The 18,040-nt window shown below is 42.2% G+C and overlaps 2 protein-coding genes across 4 annotated transcripts in view; both read left to right on the plus strand.

The window, feature by feature from the left end:
• RNF182 (ring finger protein 182) overlaps positions 1 to 18,040 on the plus strand; it is a 279,878-nt gene that overhangs the window by 124,126 nt on the left and 137,712 nt on the right. The gene's annotated exons all lie outside the window — the stretch shown is intronic.
• RANBP9 (RAN binding protein 9) overlaps positions 2,282 to 18,040 on the plus strand; it is a 41,142-nt gene continuing 25,383 nt past the window's right edge. Inside the window, exons 1-2 of one of the 3 annotated variants that reach the window (XM_080379774.1) lie at positions 2,282 to 3,343; positions 11,817 to 11,928. In XM_080379774.1, the coding sequence (XP_080235900.1) occupies positions 2,890 to 3,343; positions 11,817 to 11,928 (566 nt within the window). In that variant the 5' untranslated portion in view covers positions 2,282 to 2,889. The remainder of the gene's footprint in view (positions 3,344 to 11,816; positions 11,929 to 18,040) is intronic. The other 2 variants (XM_080379773.1, XM_080379772.1) reach the window with 2 other exon arrangements.

An 18,040-nucleotide genomic window follows, 5' to 3' on the forward strand; every position in this document is an offset into this window, starting at 1 on the left:
ACTTTAAACCCCGTGTCCGACACGTTGACACCCTGTTGATATGTTCAACAAGAAGCCAAACACCCTCAGTTGCTGGAATGCTTGGATTGCGTTTTCTTTGGTTGAACTGGTCGCTAAAAGTAAACATAAATAAAACCTAAGCATATAGAAGAAAATCTCTGCATATGGAATTAGGCCTAACAAGGCTTTTCTGCAAAGCGAAAGAACTTTTAGCTGATCCATCTACTGAAATTCTTTGAAAGTGTCAAAAAAAACCCCACCTGAAAACCAAAGAGATTTTGGTGGGCTAGTTAAAGTTTTACAGTGTTTCAAAAGGCCTTTGATTAAATCCCTGAGCCAGAGACGACTCAAGCAGCTAAGTACTCACTGGGCAAAAAGAAAAGTACTATCACAGCTCAGGAACTGGGGATGGAAAACAAAGAGCAGAATTCAACAGCGAGCTTCTGCGATGGCGGAAGGTTAATGACAGCCTGCTTCAGGGCTCTGTAGCAAGTCTCATATTGTTGCTGTATTTACCACTGATCTAGAAAGAGGGCTGTATTGTGAGAGTAAAATTTGCAGCTGTCATAATTATTTCAGTTAAGCAAGACAAGAGGGGACTGTGATGATGAGGAAGTCGTAACAAAATAGAACGGATTATGTAATGGTGAATATTAAGTTCAATACTGAAAATGCAAAATAATGCACATTAGAGGGGAACACGAGTACTGCTTCTAAATCTGACAAGTTCCAATACATTTACAGCAATTGAAAAGCTGAAACTGGGCATTTACGTAAATATCTATGTGCTACCTCTAATCCTCACAAAGCTCACAAAGTCAGAAAACAAATAAGCTAATAGAACACAGAAGGAATAAGTAACATATTAGTTAATACCAAGTATTATAATACCTCTACATAAAGGAATTTATTTTCTCCCCTGGCATAGTCTACAGTATATCCTACCTCAGAAAAAGTGATGTGGATGAGTCTGTCTGGGGCCATGTTTGGGGGGAAAGGCTTTTATAAAAAACGTTTTGATAATTTGGATTATTTATCCTAGGAAGGTTTTAAATGACGGGATAAAAGCAATCAGAGTAGTGAATAACATCAAAAATTAAGCATGGAAACACCTGCTCTCCCATCTTACTGTAGAAGAAATAGGAACTTGATTGTGGCAATCTCAAAATGGATGACATGAAATATTTTTGCAGGAATGCTGAGTGAGCCATAGATTCAGGAAGCAGCTATGGCAGAAATTTTGTTGACATTCGAAAAAAGTTAAGACACCTCTACAGTTTTGAACATAAACACATCTGCCGAAGTTTATGTTCATATTAACTCTAAACTACTAAGCTTCATATTTTACAACAACCTCTAGGTATTAGGAAGCAAAATTAGATCTAATGGGAGATGGCCTACCAACGCCAGGGTAATTGACCCTTGGGCATGATTCAACATGTGTTTTGACATCCATCCTAGGTATTTCTACTCCTGTATAGTTTGCAGTTCCTTTTGACAGGGTATTTTTAGATAATTGCATTTTGTCCAGCCATAGATGCTACTAAACATCACAGATCAGTCTTGTGCGGCAGGATATTTTGGTGACTATAGGTGAGAAACGTTTAGCTTGTTAAAAGCTTTTGTGAGTGTCACGCCTGCATTACCTCACCAGCCATTTCACAGAGGTGAAGCATTATGAACCTGCTCTATTTCCTGCTTCTGTACCTGTTCTCCAACACGCAGCTGGCCATGGTTTGTGAAGCACCCAATGTTTCAGGTCCCAGACCTGCCAGTGAAATTCCTTTCCTCTCCTGATGTTTTCAAAGTCACTGCTTGCCTGTCTGTAGATGCATCTCTTTCATTGCCGCCATGCGAAAGCACCAGCACAGGCAGTTTATTTATGATTAATCAATGACATTAAGTGCAGGCAAAAATACCCCCCTAAAGCACAAACCAAAGGAGGAAAAAAGACCCCGAACACAGTTCTGCTCCCCCCGTCCTCGCCAGCAGAGGCACTCCCAAGCTTTCCCCGCTCCCGCGGGCCACCCCGCCCGGCTCCCGGCGGCCCTTCCCCTCGCCATCGTGCCCTAGCGGGGGCGGGCCGCCGAGGCGAGCCGGGCCTGACAGGAGCCAGCCTCCCAGACAGCTCCGAGCGCCAGACCGGGCCGGTCGCCATCTATTTTCAGTCCCCGCCGTCCCCGCGAGGGACACAACCCGCCCTTCCCGCCCCTTCACCTCAGCGCAACCGCCTCGCGCCCCGGCGCGCGCCGCCCGCCCGCCCAACGCGCCCGCCCAACGCGCCCGCTGAGGGGTGGAGACCCCGCCCCTTTCTCCCCCCCCGCCAGCGCTGGAGGAGGAGGAGGAGGAGAAGGCAGAGGAGGAGGAAGGGCAGGCAGGGCAGGCAGAGGAGGAGGAGGAGGAAGGGCAGGCGGGGCCGGGCCCTGGGCTCAGCTGACGGGGCGACGCACGGCGGCGCCTCGCGTCGGGGCTGGGCAGAGAGCGCGCGCGCGCGGGACCGGGAGCGTGTAGGGGAGGGGGGGAGCCCAGCTCTGCCGCGGCGCCTGGCGCGCGCTCTCCGGCCGCCTCGCTTCCGCCAGGCGCGCGGCGCCGCTGCTCTCCCCGCCTCACTCGCTCCCTCCGCCCCGCGGCTCCCTCAGCTCGGCCCGGCCCGGCCCGGCTCCGCGGCTTCCCCCGCTCCCATCGGGCCGCTCTACGGGCCGCCACCGCTGTCGTCATCGCCCCCCCGGCACCCCGCCCCCCTCCGAGACAGCTCCGGTTGGGGGTGACCCGCCGGCGGACACCTCGCTCCGCAGCGCCCGGGCCTGCCCGTCGCTCCGCCCCGGGCCCGTCCGGTGACAGTCGCGACCGCGGGAGGTGGCGGCGGAGGAGGAGGAGGCCGGAGCCGGGATGTCCGGGCAACAGCAACAACAGCCGCCGCCGCCGCAGCTCCCCTTGGCGGCCGCCGCTCCCCCGCCGGCGCCGGGGATCCCCTCCGCCGGGGCCGCCAACCCCGGCCCCGCACCGGCCGCCGCGCTCCTGCTCCACCCGCCGCCGCCGCCGCCGCCGGCCACCGCTGCGCCGCCGCCACCCGCCGCCGGCGGCAGCGGGCCCGCAGCGACGGGGGGCGGCGGTACCGGCGCGGCGCTGGGCCTGTCGGTGGGGAGCGGCACCGGCGCCCCGGCGTCGTTCCCGCACGGCGACCCGGCCCTGAACGAGCAGGAGAAGGAGCTGAAGCGGCGGCTGAAGAGGCTCTACCCGGCCGTGGACGAGCAGGAGACGCCGTTGCCCCGTTCCTGGAGCCCGAAGGACAAATTCAGTTACATCGGCCTCTCCCAGAACAACCTGCGGGTGCACTACAAAGGTGAGGGCCGGCCCGGGCCGCCGCGACCCCCGGTGCCCCGGCGGGGTGCGGGAACCCTCCCCGGGCCGGGGGCAGCGGCCCGACCCCTCCGTCGGGCAGTGGGCACAGGAGTAACAATAACAGGAAATAACACACGCTCCTCTCCCGCTTTCTTCTCCTTCTCTGCTTTCTGATCCCCTAAATCGCCCGCAGCGTGGAGAGAAGGGTCTTGTTTTTCCTTATTTCAGCTTTATTTTCTGTCCTTTCCCCTCCCCCCGTTTCTGTCGCGGTGTGGGGAGCGGGGGGGCGGTGGGGGGCAAGGGGCCGCCCCCGCCTCCTTATGCTTCTGGAGTGGGCATTATGTAAACTCGGAGACTTCCCTCTGGATTCAGGTATCGCCACGAGATTTGGGTCTGAGGCAGGAGAATAAAGGAGAATCGACATGACGTGTCCTGTTTATGGTAATGCGGGAGAAAAGAAGTGGCTTTTTTTTTTTTTTTTCCTTCTGTCTAGGAGAGCAAGGGTTAAATGGAGTTAAGAGCAGCAAGCGTTAAGCTATTAAACACGGAAATGACGGGAGGGGAAAGCTCAGAGAAAAACAGGGTTTATTTTTAAACTGTGAAAAATAGAATTAAAGTCACTGGTATTAAACTGTTGTACAGCCTATGGAGTGATTTGAGGGAAGGAATGACAACAAGACTTACATTAATAAAGGTGACTTTATAACTTTCTGCCTAGACGTTTCATAGTTAAAGTTACCAATCTTAAATGGTAAAAATCAGACTGTGCTTTTGTATAAATCAGCAAGAGGCGAGAGAAGAAAAACTTGTGGTGATTGTTATGAAATGTCATAAAACCTGGAAACATAAGCGTACACTCTGACCTGAAAAAACACAGACACATCTGGTGTTCTAGGCCCAAGTCCTAAAGTAGAAATGTGGATTCAAAACCACTTCTGAGTTGGCTGTGAAGAACTGGATCTTTTGTCAGTCAGTAGTCAAATGAATGTAATGGGAGGGGAAAAAAACAACCTTGCAATTACCCTTTCTCAGAATTTACAGTGGAGAAATTCAAGTGAAATCTCGATGAACATGTTACTGTTTAATCGGAGGAGGAAAACGGCAACACAAACACATGGCGGGATTTGGCTGCCATGAAAGGATTAAATGTACTCTGAGACTTTTTTTTTTTTTCAGTAGAGAGGCTTTATTATTACATACAAAATACTCTGTCAAAAATGCTAAATTTAATGCACCATACAAAGATAATAAAGGAGGTTGATGACTACAGAGCAGGTTTCTGGGAGGCACTGAGTGATTTAAGGACATGTAATTTAATACTCAACTCTGAATTTCCTGACTTTGTGCAGTGTTTTATGACCTTGTATTTTTAGAAGCATTTTGTATTTTCTGGTGTTTAGTGGCAGCGGGTTGGGATTTTTTGGGGTTTTTTATAAGATGATCATAGCTTTATGGCCATCAAGTTCTGCTGGTTTGTTTTGCTTTGACCAACTCTTTGCTCGTGAACTGGAATTTAGAGGTGGAACTTCTCTGGTCTGTCAGTCTAACTGTAAAAGTACATTTTCAAACTTTCTTTGGGCTATCCCTGTTTTTCCTCACTTTTCTCCTTTGCCTTAGCATTAAAAAAAATCCATTACCTCAAAGAAACCACAAGAGGCTCAGCATGTTTGTGAAGCACAGGTAGCATAGGAGATACTGTGGATACTCCGCTAGAAGTCATAAAGCGCGCTTAGTAAGTTATAATAATAAAATACCTTTAGCTCTGAAATAATAGTAAGTGATTAAAGTTGAAGAGTTCCTAGATTAGCCCAGAGGACTGGAAACAAGAGGTGCCCTTATAACATGCCTACACTTTTCTTTCTTCTAACTGCAAGTGGGAGTGAATGGTTTCTTAAGTGGCCCATCTTCTCTTCCTGGTAATTTAATAAAGGTGGCTGTTAGGGCAGCCCCATGCCTATGTTACCAGCTGCCACCTGGAGTTGCTAACTGGACTAAGCAATGAACAGTGTCAGGGCATTCCTACCTTGAGAAGTGTGTGGGGGGAAACAGTCTAAAACATCTGCCTTTTCTCCTTCCTGGATCCTTCAGCCCTGAGAATACAATAAAAGGGAAGAAAATGAGGCGGCTCAATGAGGATACTAAGGGAAGATAGCAAGTAAGAATGTGCTTAGCACTGTGAAATGTTTCTGCAAATCAGTTGCAAATAAAGGTCTCAAAAGAAAGCATTCAAAATATCTTGTGGAATATTGGCATTTACAGTGGTTCTGAAGTTAATCTCAGTAGTCACGGTAGATGTTTTTGTTGAAAGGAAATTTGAATCTCACATTGAGTGTGGATAAAGGTCTGTTGTATTCTTGACCAAAATACTCAGGGAAGGGAGACAAGACAGACCTGTCCAAAGAAGCCAGTAATGAAAAGCAAGTCTTACTGTTTCCTATTACTGTAGTATAGGTACCTTGTACACTTATGCTTTCTCTGCTGCCTCTGTAGATTTCTGGCTCTAGAGCTGTGTTTCTGGAGTAATTTCCTCCTTGTCTGTGACTGATAGGAGGTGGAAGGTTTAACATCAGAGCTTTCCTTCCACCCTGGAGGTGTTGGGGATTCATGTCTCTGGAAAAAATGTGTGGGGAAACAACTGGAGCAAAAGCTTTCAAAGTAATTTTTTCATATAACTAGCTTCATAATTTTAAGGTGCTGATGCATTGTGAGCAGTGATATTTTTGTTTCATTGGTCTGTGAGAGACATGATGGTGTTCTCTCTGTAATTTTGAAGATTCCTTTCATTTTCTTGCATGCCAGTGGACAACTTGCCTGGCAACACAAGCTGCAGTAGAGGTCTCTTTCTACCCATTGCAGCTGTGGTGCCTGGTGTACTGTGTTTCTGGACTTTTAAGCTTTTTGCAAGCATCCTAGAGAGTGCTTAAAAAAATCAAAACTGCCACAAAACCAGTCACTAAGTGGTGGAGGTTTAAAGAAAGGAGTACAGTCCAGCATCAGGATAACAGCTCTTTAAATATAGTTGGGGTCAACAGAACCCAAGGGTCAGAGCTCTTTTGTGTTATCTCTCAGAATCATACCATTACTTATAAGAGGAAAGCATACGTGGGAGGTGGTTGAAGGCAAGATGCATTGATTGCTGCGTTGTTAGCAGCAAGGCTAATTTCTTTCCCCAGTGACCTATTCTGTTGCACTTTTACACATTCTGACTCTTGATTAGGAATCTTTGTCAAAATCTGGATATGGAATACATATATGTTGGCACTAGTGACACTGTAATATATTAAAAGGCTACACCTGAGGGTATTTCTGTTTTTCAGATGGACAGACCTACATTTCTGTGTTGCTGTCAGTTAGCTGTGCAAGCTGATAGAAAGCGAACACTATCCTAGTGACTGTTGTTCGTGGTATACATATGTAAGGGAGACATGAAAAATGATATCAGAAAAAATCTGTCATTTCACTTAATTGTAATGTTAACAGCTCTGAGATGTAGGTAAGTGGTAAAGAAAGCATAAAGGTTCGGGCAAGTGTGTGTGACATGTAAAGCAGTCGCACAAAATATGTCCCTGTTAAGGTAGGACTTTAAAAATATTCCCATGTTTCTAAAATACTCAGAATTAACACATGGATCCTGTTGAAAAACAGGGATTTCATAAATGCCGTATGTAATATGAATGTTCCACTAGACAGACAAGTTTAGTTTCCATCAGATAATAATCTGTTATGTAGTATAAGGAAATAAAAATACCGACTCAATGCATGAAGGAAACTATATACAGAATTAGGTGTACAAACTAAATGGTCAGTGTTAAAATCATGGAAAGTTCTATAGAAATTTCACTTAAGTTAGTCTTGTGACAATTGCCCAAAGAAAGCTGAGGAAAGTTATGCAATTTTGAGTAAGCTGCCATTGCGTGAACTTTCTCTGATGTATTGCAGGCCAGGAAAACTTAGCCAGACACTTATTTACAATGCAGTTGCCTTTGAACTGTGTCTAGTGCCAAACTAAAAAAAAACCAAAACAACCAAAAGCCATCTAGTGCAAACTATGCATTCCGATTTCTATAACAAACAGAAGAGAATTCTATAGTAATAGTTCTGTGTTGTCATTCAGTGATAGAAGGATGGTGTCAGGTTTTTTGGCAGAAAATACTTGAAATACATTCAGTACAGTACGGTATGCCTGTTTTGGACACTTTGTAGCTCTGAGATGTCTTGTTGCTTCAAACTGGGGAAGAAGTTGAAGTAAAACTAGTAATTTTTGCACGTCTTCTTTTTTTTCTTGTCTCAGTGAAACTTTCCTAATGAATTCAACAGAAGATTAGGCCTTGATTATTTTATTTTTGGCAGTGTGAGCAAGTCCTTGAACCACCTGTTGGAAATAACCGCAGTTCAGCTTATGTAAACTTCATTTAAGGATTTGAACTGTATAAACACTTTTACTTTTGTCTAGGTAGACACTTCCGTAGACTTCTTTTGGACTATGCCGTGCATATGCATTACACACATTTACGTTCGAAGATTATATTTTTGGAGGCTAAAATGGCCTCTCCAAAAATGGTTTTACCTGAATTGGCTTTTTTCAAGTAGGTGGAATTTAAATTTTGGTTCATTTCAGTTTATTTTTGCTAAGGGGCTGATTATACTACATTTAGTAAAATCAATCAGTGTGAATTACTGCTTAAAAAAACCCCAAAGCTTTACTCCTTACACTTTCAATGAAAGCCAAGTCAAAACCAATTCTGCTAATTGAACTGACCTATGATCTGATTTACAGTGTGAAGTTGAAGACTTGTACACCTGTTTTCACTTCTCTGCCCCGATATATCTGTTTGCAGAATTATTTTTTTAATGCTGAAAATGATTGAACTTTTTGTGTTAAATAGTACATACTTTAAAAGTATTGGTTTAAATACTTTAACTATAGCTTGTTGCTATGAAAGAGGTCTGTTTTGGGGAACGTAGGGCAGTGTTCGTGTGATCTGCTTAGGGCGTTTAGAACCTTCGATGCAGAAGTTCAGAGCTGGGTGTCAAAAGTGCCTTTTTATTCACAAGCAAGGGAGTGGGGACTCAGGTTACCAAAGAATGTGGCAGCAGTATATAATGCTAAGGTAATAGGCCACTCAGGTTAGTGTCCCATCAGTGACAGTGGCCATAAGTGAGAGCCTACAGAAAAATCTAAAACCATGCTGGGCATACATGGTGCATCCTCTCTCAGTTTCCAGCCATTTTAAGCTAAAGATAGTTTCTCAGTTAACTTCTGTTCTAGAAGCTTGCCCAGCATCCACTTTAGCATTGGTAAAAGCCTTTGATAAGAAATTTGCGGTTCAGCTACCTGTTCTGTAAAGACCCTCTTTATTGTTTTAATGCTGTCTGATAACTAGTATCTCTTGACTCCTCAGGTAATCAGCTGTAGCTTGGTAGTACTGAAAGTCTCAACTAGCATGTTGAGACAGTGTACAGGTATTTGGAATATCTGAAAGTGGTTAACTGCTTGGTGCTGTTGAATTTGCTGTTAGAAATAATAACTGTATCTTAACTACGAATGAAAGCAGCATACTCCAGTAGTAAAATGGGATTCACAGGAGATTATATTAAAAGGACAGCAGTTCTAAATTTAGGGTGTCTTCTGTTTTAATGGGATGAAAGTAGTTTTGGGCACTGACTTCCCGAAGCATGTTGCTTCACCACATGAAGTGTTTGGCAATACTGGTAAGGTATCCTGTTACTTCTGCCCCTGTGTTGACCTCTTATTTGCAGTGTGACAGCTGTGTGTGGCTGTGTTGTGAACTGGAGCAGGGAACTGATCTGCTGCTTTAAAAAATCTGGTAGGTTTCTTAAACCCAGTCAGCTAATCAATCTGGCTTGTGGTATGTCCTTGCAAATAGCTGCCTGGATTGGGGAGAGGGTGGGAGAAGGGGACCGGTTTCAGAAAGAGATGCTAAGAATACCTTGTATTGGTATTGTTTCCAAACACTTAAGATTGTGATTTCACAAAACAAAGTCTGCTGGGTAATAGATGTACATTTTCAATAATATTTGGCTAGTTCCTACTACTTTAGTCTTCTCTGTGGAAGACTTGCCCAAATAAGGAGCCTGACTCAGACTGAAACTACACAGATTGTCAAGTGCATAGAGTAACCAAGGGAACTTCTTCGCAGTCTATTTTAAAGTGAAAACCTAAGGACATTTAAAAACAGTGTCTTTCCTTCCCCTCCTCCCCCAACAAATGCATCATTTAATCAGAACTATCTGCATTTAAGAGATCTCTCAAGAGTTTAATGTTCTGCTCATGAAGTTTTGGGTGCCTTTTAGCTGAAGGATTTCTGCACGCTTAGGAATGATAATCTAATTTATAGTAGCCTAATGGTGAGCTACCAGCACTTGAAAACCAAGAAAACCTATGGAAGCTCTAAGGTTATGCACTTGGTTATTCCCTTCATTGACACAGCCCAAAAATAAATAGCAATCGAGGGCTCAGTTGTACTGATGTGAGGTGTTAGCTCTTTTAGGGTTCATATCACAAGCCTTTTTCAGAGACAAAGCTGATTGTGCCCTCTGGGGCTGCAGGAGCTGGCTGTTTGCTAACTGAGCAGGTTGAAAAGGAATACTGTACCTCAGACATAATTTAAAAGTGGTGAACAATAAAACATGTGTGCTGTCTGGTGTATGGAGGAGTAAATGACTGGTTTTTCCTCATGTGAGACTTTTGAAAACAACATGCAGAAGGTAGGTAATAATATTGTAAAACCTATGAGGTGATAAAAGGATCTTTGTATAAAATGTGTTTAGTAATGGCATAATGAAGTGAGCAATGTGTCTGCACCCAGGAAAGTAAGATGATGGGCTAGTTGCCTGAAGGTAGTAACACACTGAGGTGAACTAGTTGCATCAGAAAACTTTGTAGGTTAAACCTCTTCTCAGTGAGTGAAGAATTCGTGCTGTGCTAGCAAGGTTTGGACGCAGGTGTGACTGCGATGAAATGGAGAGCTCTCCTTGGCTGAGTAGTTGCCATTTGGTAAGAGATGGTTGGTGCTAGCTTTACAGGCAGGTAAGCGTTCACTGTTCTGTCACCGTTTACACTAGAGGGCTCTGTGGTTAGAGGTTCAAGTAGTGTAGGCCAGCTGTTCGTGATCCTGCTGGCTGGCAGTGCTGTCACTTAACTGCATTCTTCCTTGCTGTGTGACCCCGACCTGCTGCACACGAGATGTGATTAATCTGTGCCTGAGCAATAATTTCAGTGCTAATGCTGCTGGAAGGAGTGAGGGCTTTTTGGTTGCGTTTTTTGTTTGGCTGTTTTTTTGGCATATGCAGATCAATTGCTATGCAGGTGCAGTAGGCCTCCCTGTCTGGACTGGAGGTGACAGCTGGAATGCTGCAGCCCAAGTGATTCGTACAGCACACTCCAAAACAGTCATCTCTTTTATTCATGCCTCAGATCCACACAGAGGGTGGGCATTGGATCTGTGTGAATTATTCTTATGACAATGACAATCTGTTCCTGGTTGCCATCTTGTTGAAATACCGCTTGCCAGGATCCAATATACTTTCCACCTTGCTCTCTTTTTTTTATTTTTTATTTTATTTTTTAAACTCTGTCCTGTGACCCCATGTGTAACTTTCACACAACAGTTGAGGGATTTTTGGTGTGCCTGGGAGAGGCTGAGCTTGCTTGAACAGGCTGTTGCCAAAACAAGTCATCTGGCCAAAAGCCTGCTTCCAGGTTGCCTTTGGAACAAAGGGCTGTGCAGAGGGTGACACATGCAGGAGAGTTAGTCATAGTGGAATGCAAGTGGCTCTTGGGTTTAGGTTGAATGTCCCTAGACAGCTTAATAGAGCTGGCATTGGGCATTCTGATGGCAGAGCTGATACATAGTGAGCCTTACAAGAAAAAGGAGTAGGAGCTGCATTAGCTCAGTTACAGGCTGTACCACTAATGCTGTCCTGAAATAACATTCAGCACGTGGAAATGAATTATGAGTTGTATTTTCTATATAATGACAGATGTTTACTCTGAAGGACATTAGAATTGAAGTATTGTAAATAACTTGACAATTCAGAGTGCTAAGCAGTAGATAAACTCTGTTATATCATGTTTCAGTCTATACAAATGAATAAGCCCTGCACATTCGAGAAATCATACAGTTCTTTCAAACCCAGGTGGACTTTTATCAATTTTGTTACTGTGATGAAACTTTTTTCTAGTTTCCCTTCAAATAATTGTAGAACCTTTTAGAACAGTATATCCAGAACTTCTCATAGCATTGCTCAGTGGCAATGCAGGTGCCTACAATGAAAACTTAGTGTTGGGGGAAATATTCTTGCATAAAAATGAGACTGATTAGAACATTGTGTATTGTTTGCTGATTACATAAGCCTTCTGTTTTGAATAGTTGGTATGTATACTTTTGAGTCATCTTCTGCAATTATCTAAAATACATTTTTGTTGTGTTTTGAATGCAATTGTTTTTCAGGTCATGGAAAAACTCCAAAAGATGCTGCTTCTGTTCGAGCTACACATCCTATACCTGCAGCCTGTGGCATATACTATTTCGAAGTTAAAATTGTCAGTAAGGGAAGAGATGGGTAAGCATTGAGTGCATTATTAATTAATTAATTATTACTTGAAATACTATCTCACATTATCTTTCAGTCAACAGATCTTTTTGGTATCAAAACTTATTTCCATCTTTTTCCACGTTTTGTAGAGCTGAATCCTTATTCACGAGAAGTTGCACTCTGATATTTGCTTGTTTTAAAGGAGTTGATTGTGGTATTTATTGCCCACAAATCAGTCTACACAGTAAATACTGTAACAGCATCTTCTCATTTTCTCTTGACAGAGAAATTAGGGTTTGGATGATAATACTTTGACCCTGTGCTTACATCTAAAGGTGATGGTTTTTGACTGTATGGCTTTACAGACTTTCATGGTTTTTTTAGGAAGTTTTTAGGGTATGCAGCAGTCCAACTTACCTCCTCAGTGCAGTCTTTTCCTGGAGGTCAGATCGATTTTAAAATGGAAAGTTGTTCTTAAGGCTATTTGTTGAACAGTAATAGGAATGAGGGGGAATGTTCTGAATAGGTGCCTGGGAATCCGTCACCCTATGGAAAGAACAAGAGTTGATGAGTGAGTGCAGCTGCTGCTTCCCAGAATCCGTCTGAGTTATGAATCTGTTGAAGCGCAGGTGATACCATGCTTTTAAGTCTACTGAGGCAGATAGAATCTCACCTGGGAATGTCCTGAAGTGCTAATGAAATCTGTGCTAGACCACTTTAATTCCTCTTCATCTATCACTGCTTTTGGCAGAGGCTGTGTTTTAAACCTGAGATATTATGTTGCCTATGTAGGACTACATAAGCAATATTTCTTTCAAATATGCTGTAGTATATACTGTGGTTCTACTTTAGGGTTCTAGTCAGGATTGAATGTCCTTGTCCTAGGTACTGTACAGGCACGTTGCAGATACTTATGTCCTGTAGTGAACATGAATCTCGAGAGAAAAGAACTATGTTGTAGCTCTTTGCATGAAGTTCAGTACCTTTGTTTTTCCTTTGTCTGTCTTGCTGCTGTTTGTTTCTTTCATTTTCCCAGTGTTCTGTAAGCCCTCTGTAAGTCAGAAGTATTACAAACTTTTTGTTTTGCTTATAGTATTACAGAGAAACTTTGAAAGAATAGCTTCTCAGTACTGCTGCTGCCTTGTAGGGGCATTTATGAGTTTATCGGCTCTGTTTCCAAAAATTATCTCTGGGAGATTTCTTTGCTATGAAAAGCTTACGTCTGTAGTTGCTTCTGGCACACTATGAAGACCTCATTATTTTAAAATCAAGACAATAGAAATTAGTGTTTCAAGTAATGTTTTACTGTTGATTTTAGGAACATCTTTTGTGGGTTGTTTTTATTCCTGAAACATTTTTTAAAAATTGCCCTGCTGCTGTCAGTTAGGGAAAGATTCTTACTGTGGTTTGCTAGTGATGCACATGTCTCTTCCTGAAATGTATTTTTGCCTGCTTAGTTTGGAAGCTAGCTTTTTTTGAAGTGATGGATTTCAAAAAGTGTCCATGGGTGTCATTTTACGTAGCTCCTCTAACGTTTTACCTTAGACCTCTTTGTGTTGCTTTTTAGTAATTTCTAATTCAGTAGGCCACTCAGGGCAATCCTACAAAAGTAGAAAACACCTTTGAGTAACATGTTTCAAGGTTTTGTCATTTAAATGGTTATTTGTGAGGTGTATGTAACTAAGACTTGTGAAGTTGTTTGCTGAGATTGCTTTAAAAAAATGGAGGGGTACTTTTTTCACTTAATGATAATACATACTTTCTTGTCCTTGTTTCAGCCTTGTGACCTTTTCTTAGTGTCACTTTATAAAACATTAGCTGCATAATGAGCTGAAGTGTTGACTTTTTTCATTGCATAAGATAGTATGGATGCTGGGGAATACTGTGCACAGAGCCAAAGCCAAATCTGGCTTAGCTGCTAAAGAGCAGGGGATGACTTGTGGAGCCTTGCTGGATATAACGTGTGTATCTCTAGATCCTGTTTTCAGGTCCAAGAGGTCTTTGACTAGATACTGTGTGAATCTCTTGCAGTTCATGTTACACTGTGTTCTAACTAAGAAAATGTTTCTGTAGTAAGTAAACTGGGGAGTTTAATGCAGACATAGACAAGTAGGTCTATAGAATCCAGTTTGTGTCTGATAGGGTTTATTAGTTCTTTCTCACTGCCTGTTGCATTTCACCTGGCTTGCTCCAAGTATATTTTTACCATTTTTTTTTTTTTCTTCTTAGCATCTGGCAATAGGAACAGAGTTCAGGAAAACTGTAGAGGACCAGCATGTAACTAATAGTGTCAATTAGTTAAAATGGCTTACTGTTGCAAAAGCATCTATTCTCAAGGCATGAGCCTAGCTGCAGAAGCACTACAGCTGTATTTTACAGTACTGTTTAAAATAAATCCTGGACTACCCGAGGCAACTCAGATAACTGTCTGCAAGCTGAAGTACAGCTTTCAACTTTCATAAATGTCAATGGATAATTTAATGGTGTTTGGAGTTCCTTTTGGTAGTAGCCTTTACTTACATATTTTTTTATTTCTTGTAAACTCAGCTTAAAGTATTTAGTCCATGTACTGTGTTACGTGGGCAAGTATAACAGCATTCTTGCTTGTGTGGTCTATGTAGCATGACTTGCCTCAAATCACCAAAACTCTTCACTAAAGACCTAGTTTAGGAGATTTAATTTTTTTGTGCTGCTGTAGCACTTGATGGCACTGCTCCTGGAATATGATCTTGGTGTATCTCAAAGTTGCTGGGCAGTCACAAAGATTATTCTCCCCCTCTGAAGGAGCACAGCTTTTTTATAGTATAGGGCATGGATATGACATAGCTTGCAGTATGGCTTGTTGTAGCCATCTGTGTACAAGAACAGCATTGGTTTTGTCACACTAATGACCTAGGTCATTACGTTTTTACATATTTGGGGAGTAACAGTTGAGTAGGAATCTGAAGGTGCATAATATACATTAGTTTTGCAGATGTTCATGATGATCGACTTCTAGGCATTATGGACACATTGGAGAAAGCACAAAACCAGGCTTACTGTGAAGTAAGGAATGGGTATGGAGGTTGGTGTTGCAGAGCAGATAAACAGTGAAGCTGGTATTTGATACCTCATTGAGGGGTGATAGGGCTGTGCAGCAGCTGGTGGTAACAGATGAGAAAAAGGGAAGTGTGAATTAAAGTTAATAAAAGTAATAAGGTTGAAGTATCATTCAGACAAAAACTGCCTTAGTATTTGTACAGTGCTTGGCATGAAGAGTCCCAAGATCTTTTGTGCACTGCTAAAGTACAGATATTTGAAATAATTATCTTAAATATTTTAAAATTCTTGTTAAAAGTGCTAACCGGCTGTCATATTGCTCTGTAAATAATTCTGTTGTTTTTTATTTCTCCAGTTTCCCTTAATATCATGTCTCCTTTTGCAATCTGAGGGCCTCTATGTATTTACATTCTGCTTTTATAGTATTTTTGTTTTGCTTTTTTTGGCTTTATGTGGAACATTGTGGACAGTGATGTGAGTGATTCGAGGTCACGGTAGATGAGTGATGGGTGTAAGTGTGGGGAACAGTACCAAGGTGATGGTTAGAAAGCCTGGTAGGAAGGAGAGTGTTAATTGGAGTAAATTATATCTGCTTCTCTATTGAAATCTCCAGTTAATTTAAAAATAAATAAATACATATATGTGTCAGTTAATGCAAAGTATTGCACAAGTACTGTCAAAAATTCTGATGTAGTTGGGGAAGCTAAACATAGTTTTAGCTTTAAATTAAACCTTTGTAAGCTCTTAATGCAGCCCTCACTTTTAATTGATCTATCAAAGAACCAGAAGTAGTGTACGTGGGTTTTGTTCTGTAATTTCTTAATACAGATTCAAGGGAGTGAGTTAGGCATGGCATTGCCTTGTGCATACAACTCTATTTTTAGTTTCATCTAAATCTCTAGAATAGGAGCTAAATTAAAGCAAACTACAGTGGTGGTCTAGGAATGGGAATGAACAAGGGTGTGCTACATCCTATGGACCTGTTACTGTGATTTGGAGATAAAAGCCTTAGTCTCTAAATTTGTTACAATACTATACTGTACCCTGCCTTCCCAAAAATGACCACCATGGTGGCCATTCTCTTAGCTAGGTAAGTGTACTAAATGAGACTTTTCCTAGTCTCTCTCAAATCTTTATTTCAGTCTTCTCATGCTGCTTTTTGCTCAGTTCAGTTGTGCTGGTCTACATATCTAGGTCCTCTGGCTTTGTGTGAAGTGGTAATGCATCTGCCTTATAGCCCCACAGTTAATATTTCAGGTACCATTCAACGTTTCCCTCTTTCACACAACTAAAGACACTTGCATGATGTTGTCACAGTGTGTGTAAACTACAAGTCTGATAGCTTTGTGCTCTGTCTGTAATATCTCTTGGTTGAGGCTGTGAGCTTTGCTGTAGCCTTAGGTTGTATGTACTCTTTGGCATTTCATACTGGGCATAAGCATACTCCTGGTTCCACTTTCCTGGGGGCTAGAAGCAAACTACCTTCCATTATTTCGTGTTATAAACAGCTTATGTGTATATGATTTACTGAGTGATCACCCATTTCTACATCAATTTCAGTCTTAGGCTTGTTGATTCTTGTAATGGATCTCTTCATTTCCAGTCAGGGCACTGGTTTTTGAATGTTTGTGATTTTTACTCTGAACTGTAGTTTGAAGACTTTGTGGTGATTTGGCCATGAGAAGAACCAGTCTCTGAATGCTCAATGAGTTCACATCCTTTGTCCCAGTTTGCGACTGCTTATGTCAGCTTCACGGTAAACCTGACTACCTCATTCTCCAAAAGTTGACCTCAGGAGTGAGTGAGTTTTCAGCCTGGATTGTTCCCCAGTACGGCTGGTTTTGTATCGCTTCATGGGTAGCTATGGCAGCAAAAGAACTTAGGGCGGAAATGAGTATCTGGCCTCAGGAGGGTGGGAATGCTACTTTTGGTCATGGTACCAGTTTATGCCCACTTAATTTTGATTTAAATAAAGCTTTTTGTTTTCTTTTTAAATCTGTCACCAGGAGAGACTTCTTGTCTGTTTCCTTCCTGGGGAAAATGCCTTTATCCTTGGTGTCTTGAATTTCTGTCCATTCTTTATCTTATTCATTGATTTGTAAATACAATTACTAGCAATGGGCAAATGGTAGTAATGCCATTTACTTCTAGATAGCCTTTAGTGTGTTCAGAACAACTAAGGAAGATGTATGCTTAAAATGCAAAATCCTCTAAGTGGATGTGCACTGCTATTTTTTTAAAAAGAAGAATGAAAGCAAGAATTGGAAGTGGTAAGCTATCTACAAGAAAATATGAAAACTAAGTTTAGAAAGGCTTTAGTCTGCTAGGAGATAATACTTAGTTTACACTTCTGAGCACAGTTGTTTAGTCTGTGGTGCGGTTGTACTGATGCAGATCGTCATGGGCATGCTTTATATTCCATGTGTAAGTTCTGCTAAATGTATGGCACTAAAATGTTACTACAGCAGCTCACGTAAGTAATCAGTATGCTTCTTGGTAGAGCAGTGTTAATAAGGCTCTAGACACCTGTTAGGTTATGGCTGGTTTTAACACTGGCTATACAATTGGTCATCTGTTGTTTTGGCAGTATCTTGTATTAAGTGTTGTGTAAGTGATGAAATGGGTGAAGAAATAAAAAAGGAAAAACTATCCAAAACAAAAATATCATGAGAATTAAGTTTGCATTTTTATGACACCCATGCCTATCGTTAAGCCTGAGCTCTTTTACTGCATTTGAATGATGCTTGTGGAATAAAAATGCTGTGTTGTCTTCTAAAGTATGTATGTGTAACTCTTTAAACAGAAACCTACTTTTTTAATTGCAAATTCTGTTGCAGTAAGTTGGCTTTTCCTTTAGCATCCAGTATACCCATTTTCTTCTTCACAACAAAAATGCAAACCAATAAACAAAATGTAGAACATTGTCAGTGGCTGTTTTGTCTTTGCACACTGCTATTCTAATACAAAAACTTTATGCAGTCTCTTAAGACCTATTTTTACAGTTTTGATATGTCCTCAGCAGTTACTTGTTACAATAACAGGCATCTGTTACCACAACATGCAGACTTCACTCAGTTTCTGTTTACATACAAGTATGTCT

This window comes from Falco punctatus, assembly GCF_963210335.1.
Source record: "Falco punctatus genome assembly, chromosome: 3".
Classification (NCBI taxonomy): domain Eukaryota; kingdom Metazoa; phylum Chordata; class Aves; order Falconiformes; family Falconidae; genus Falco; species Falco punctatus.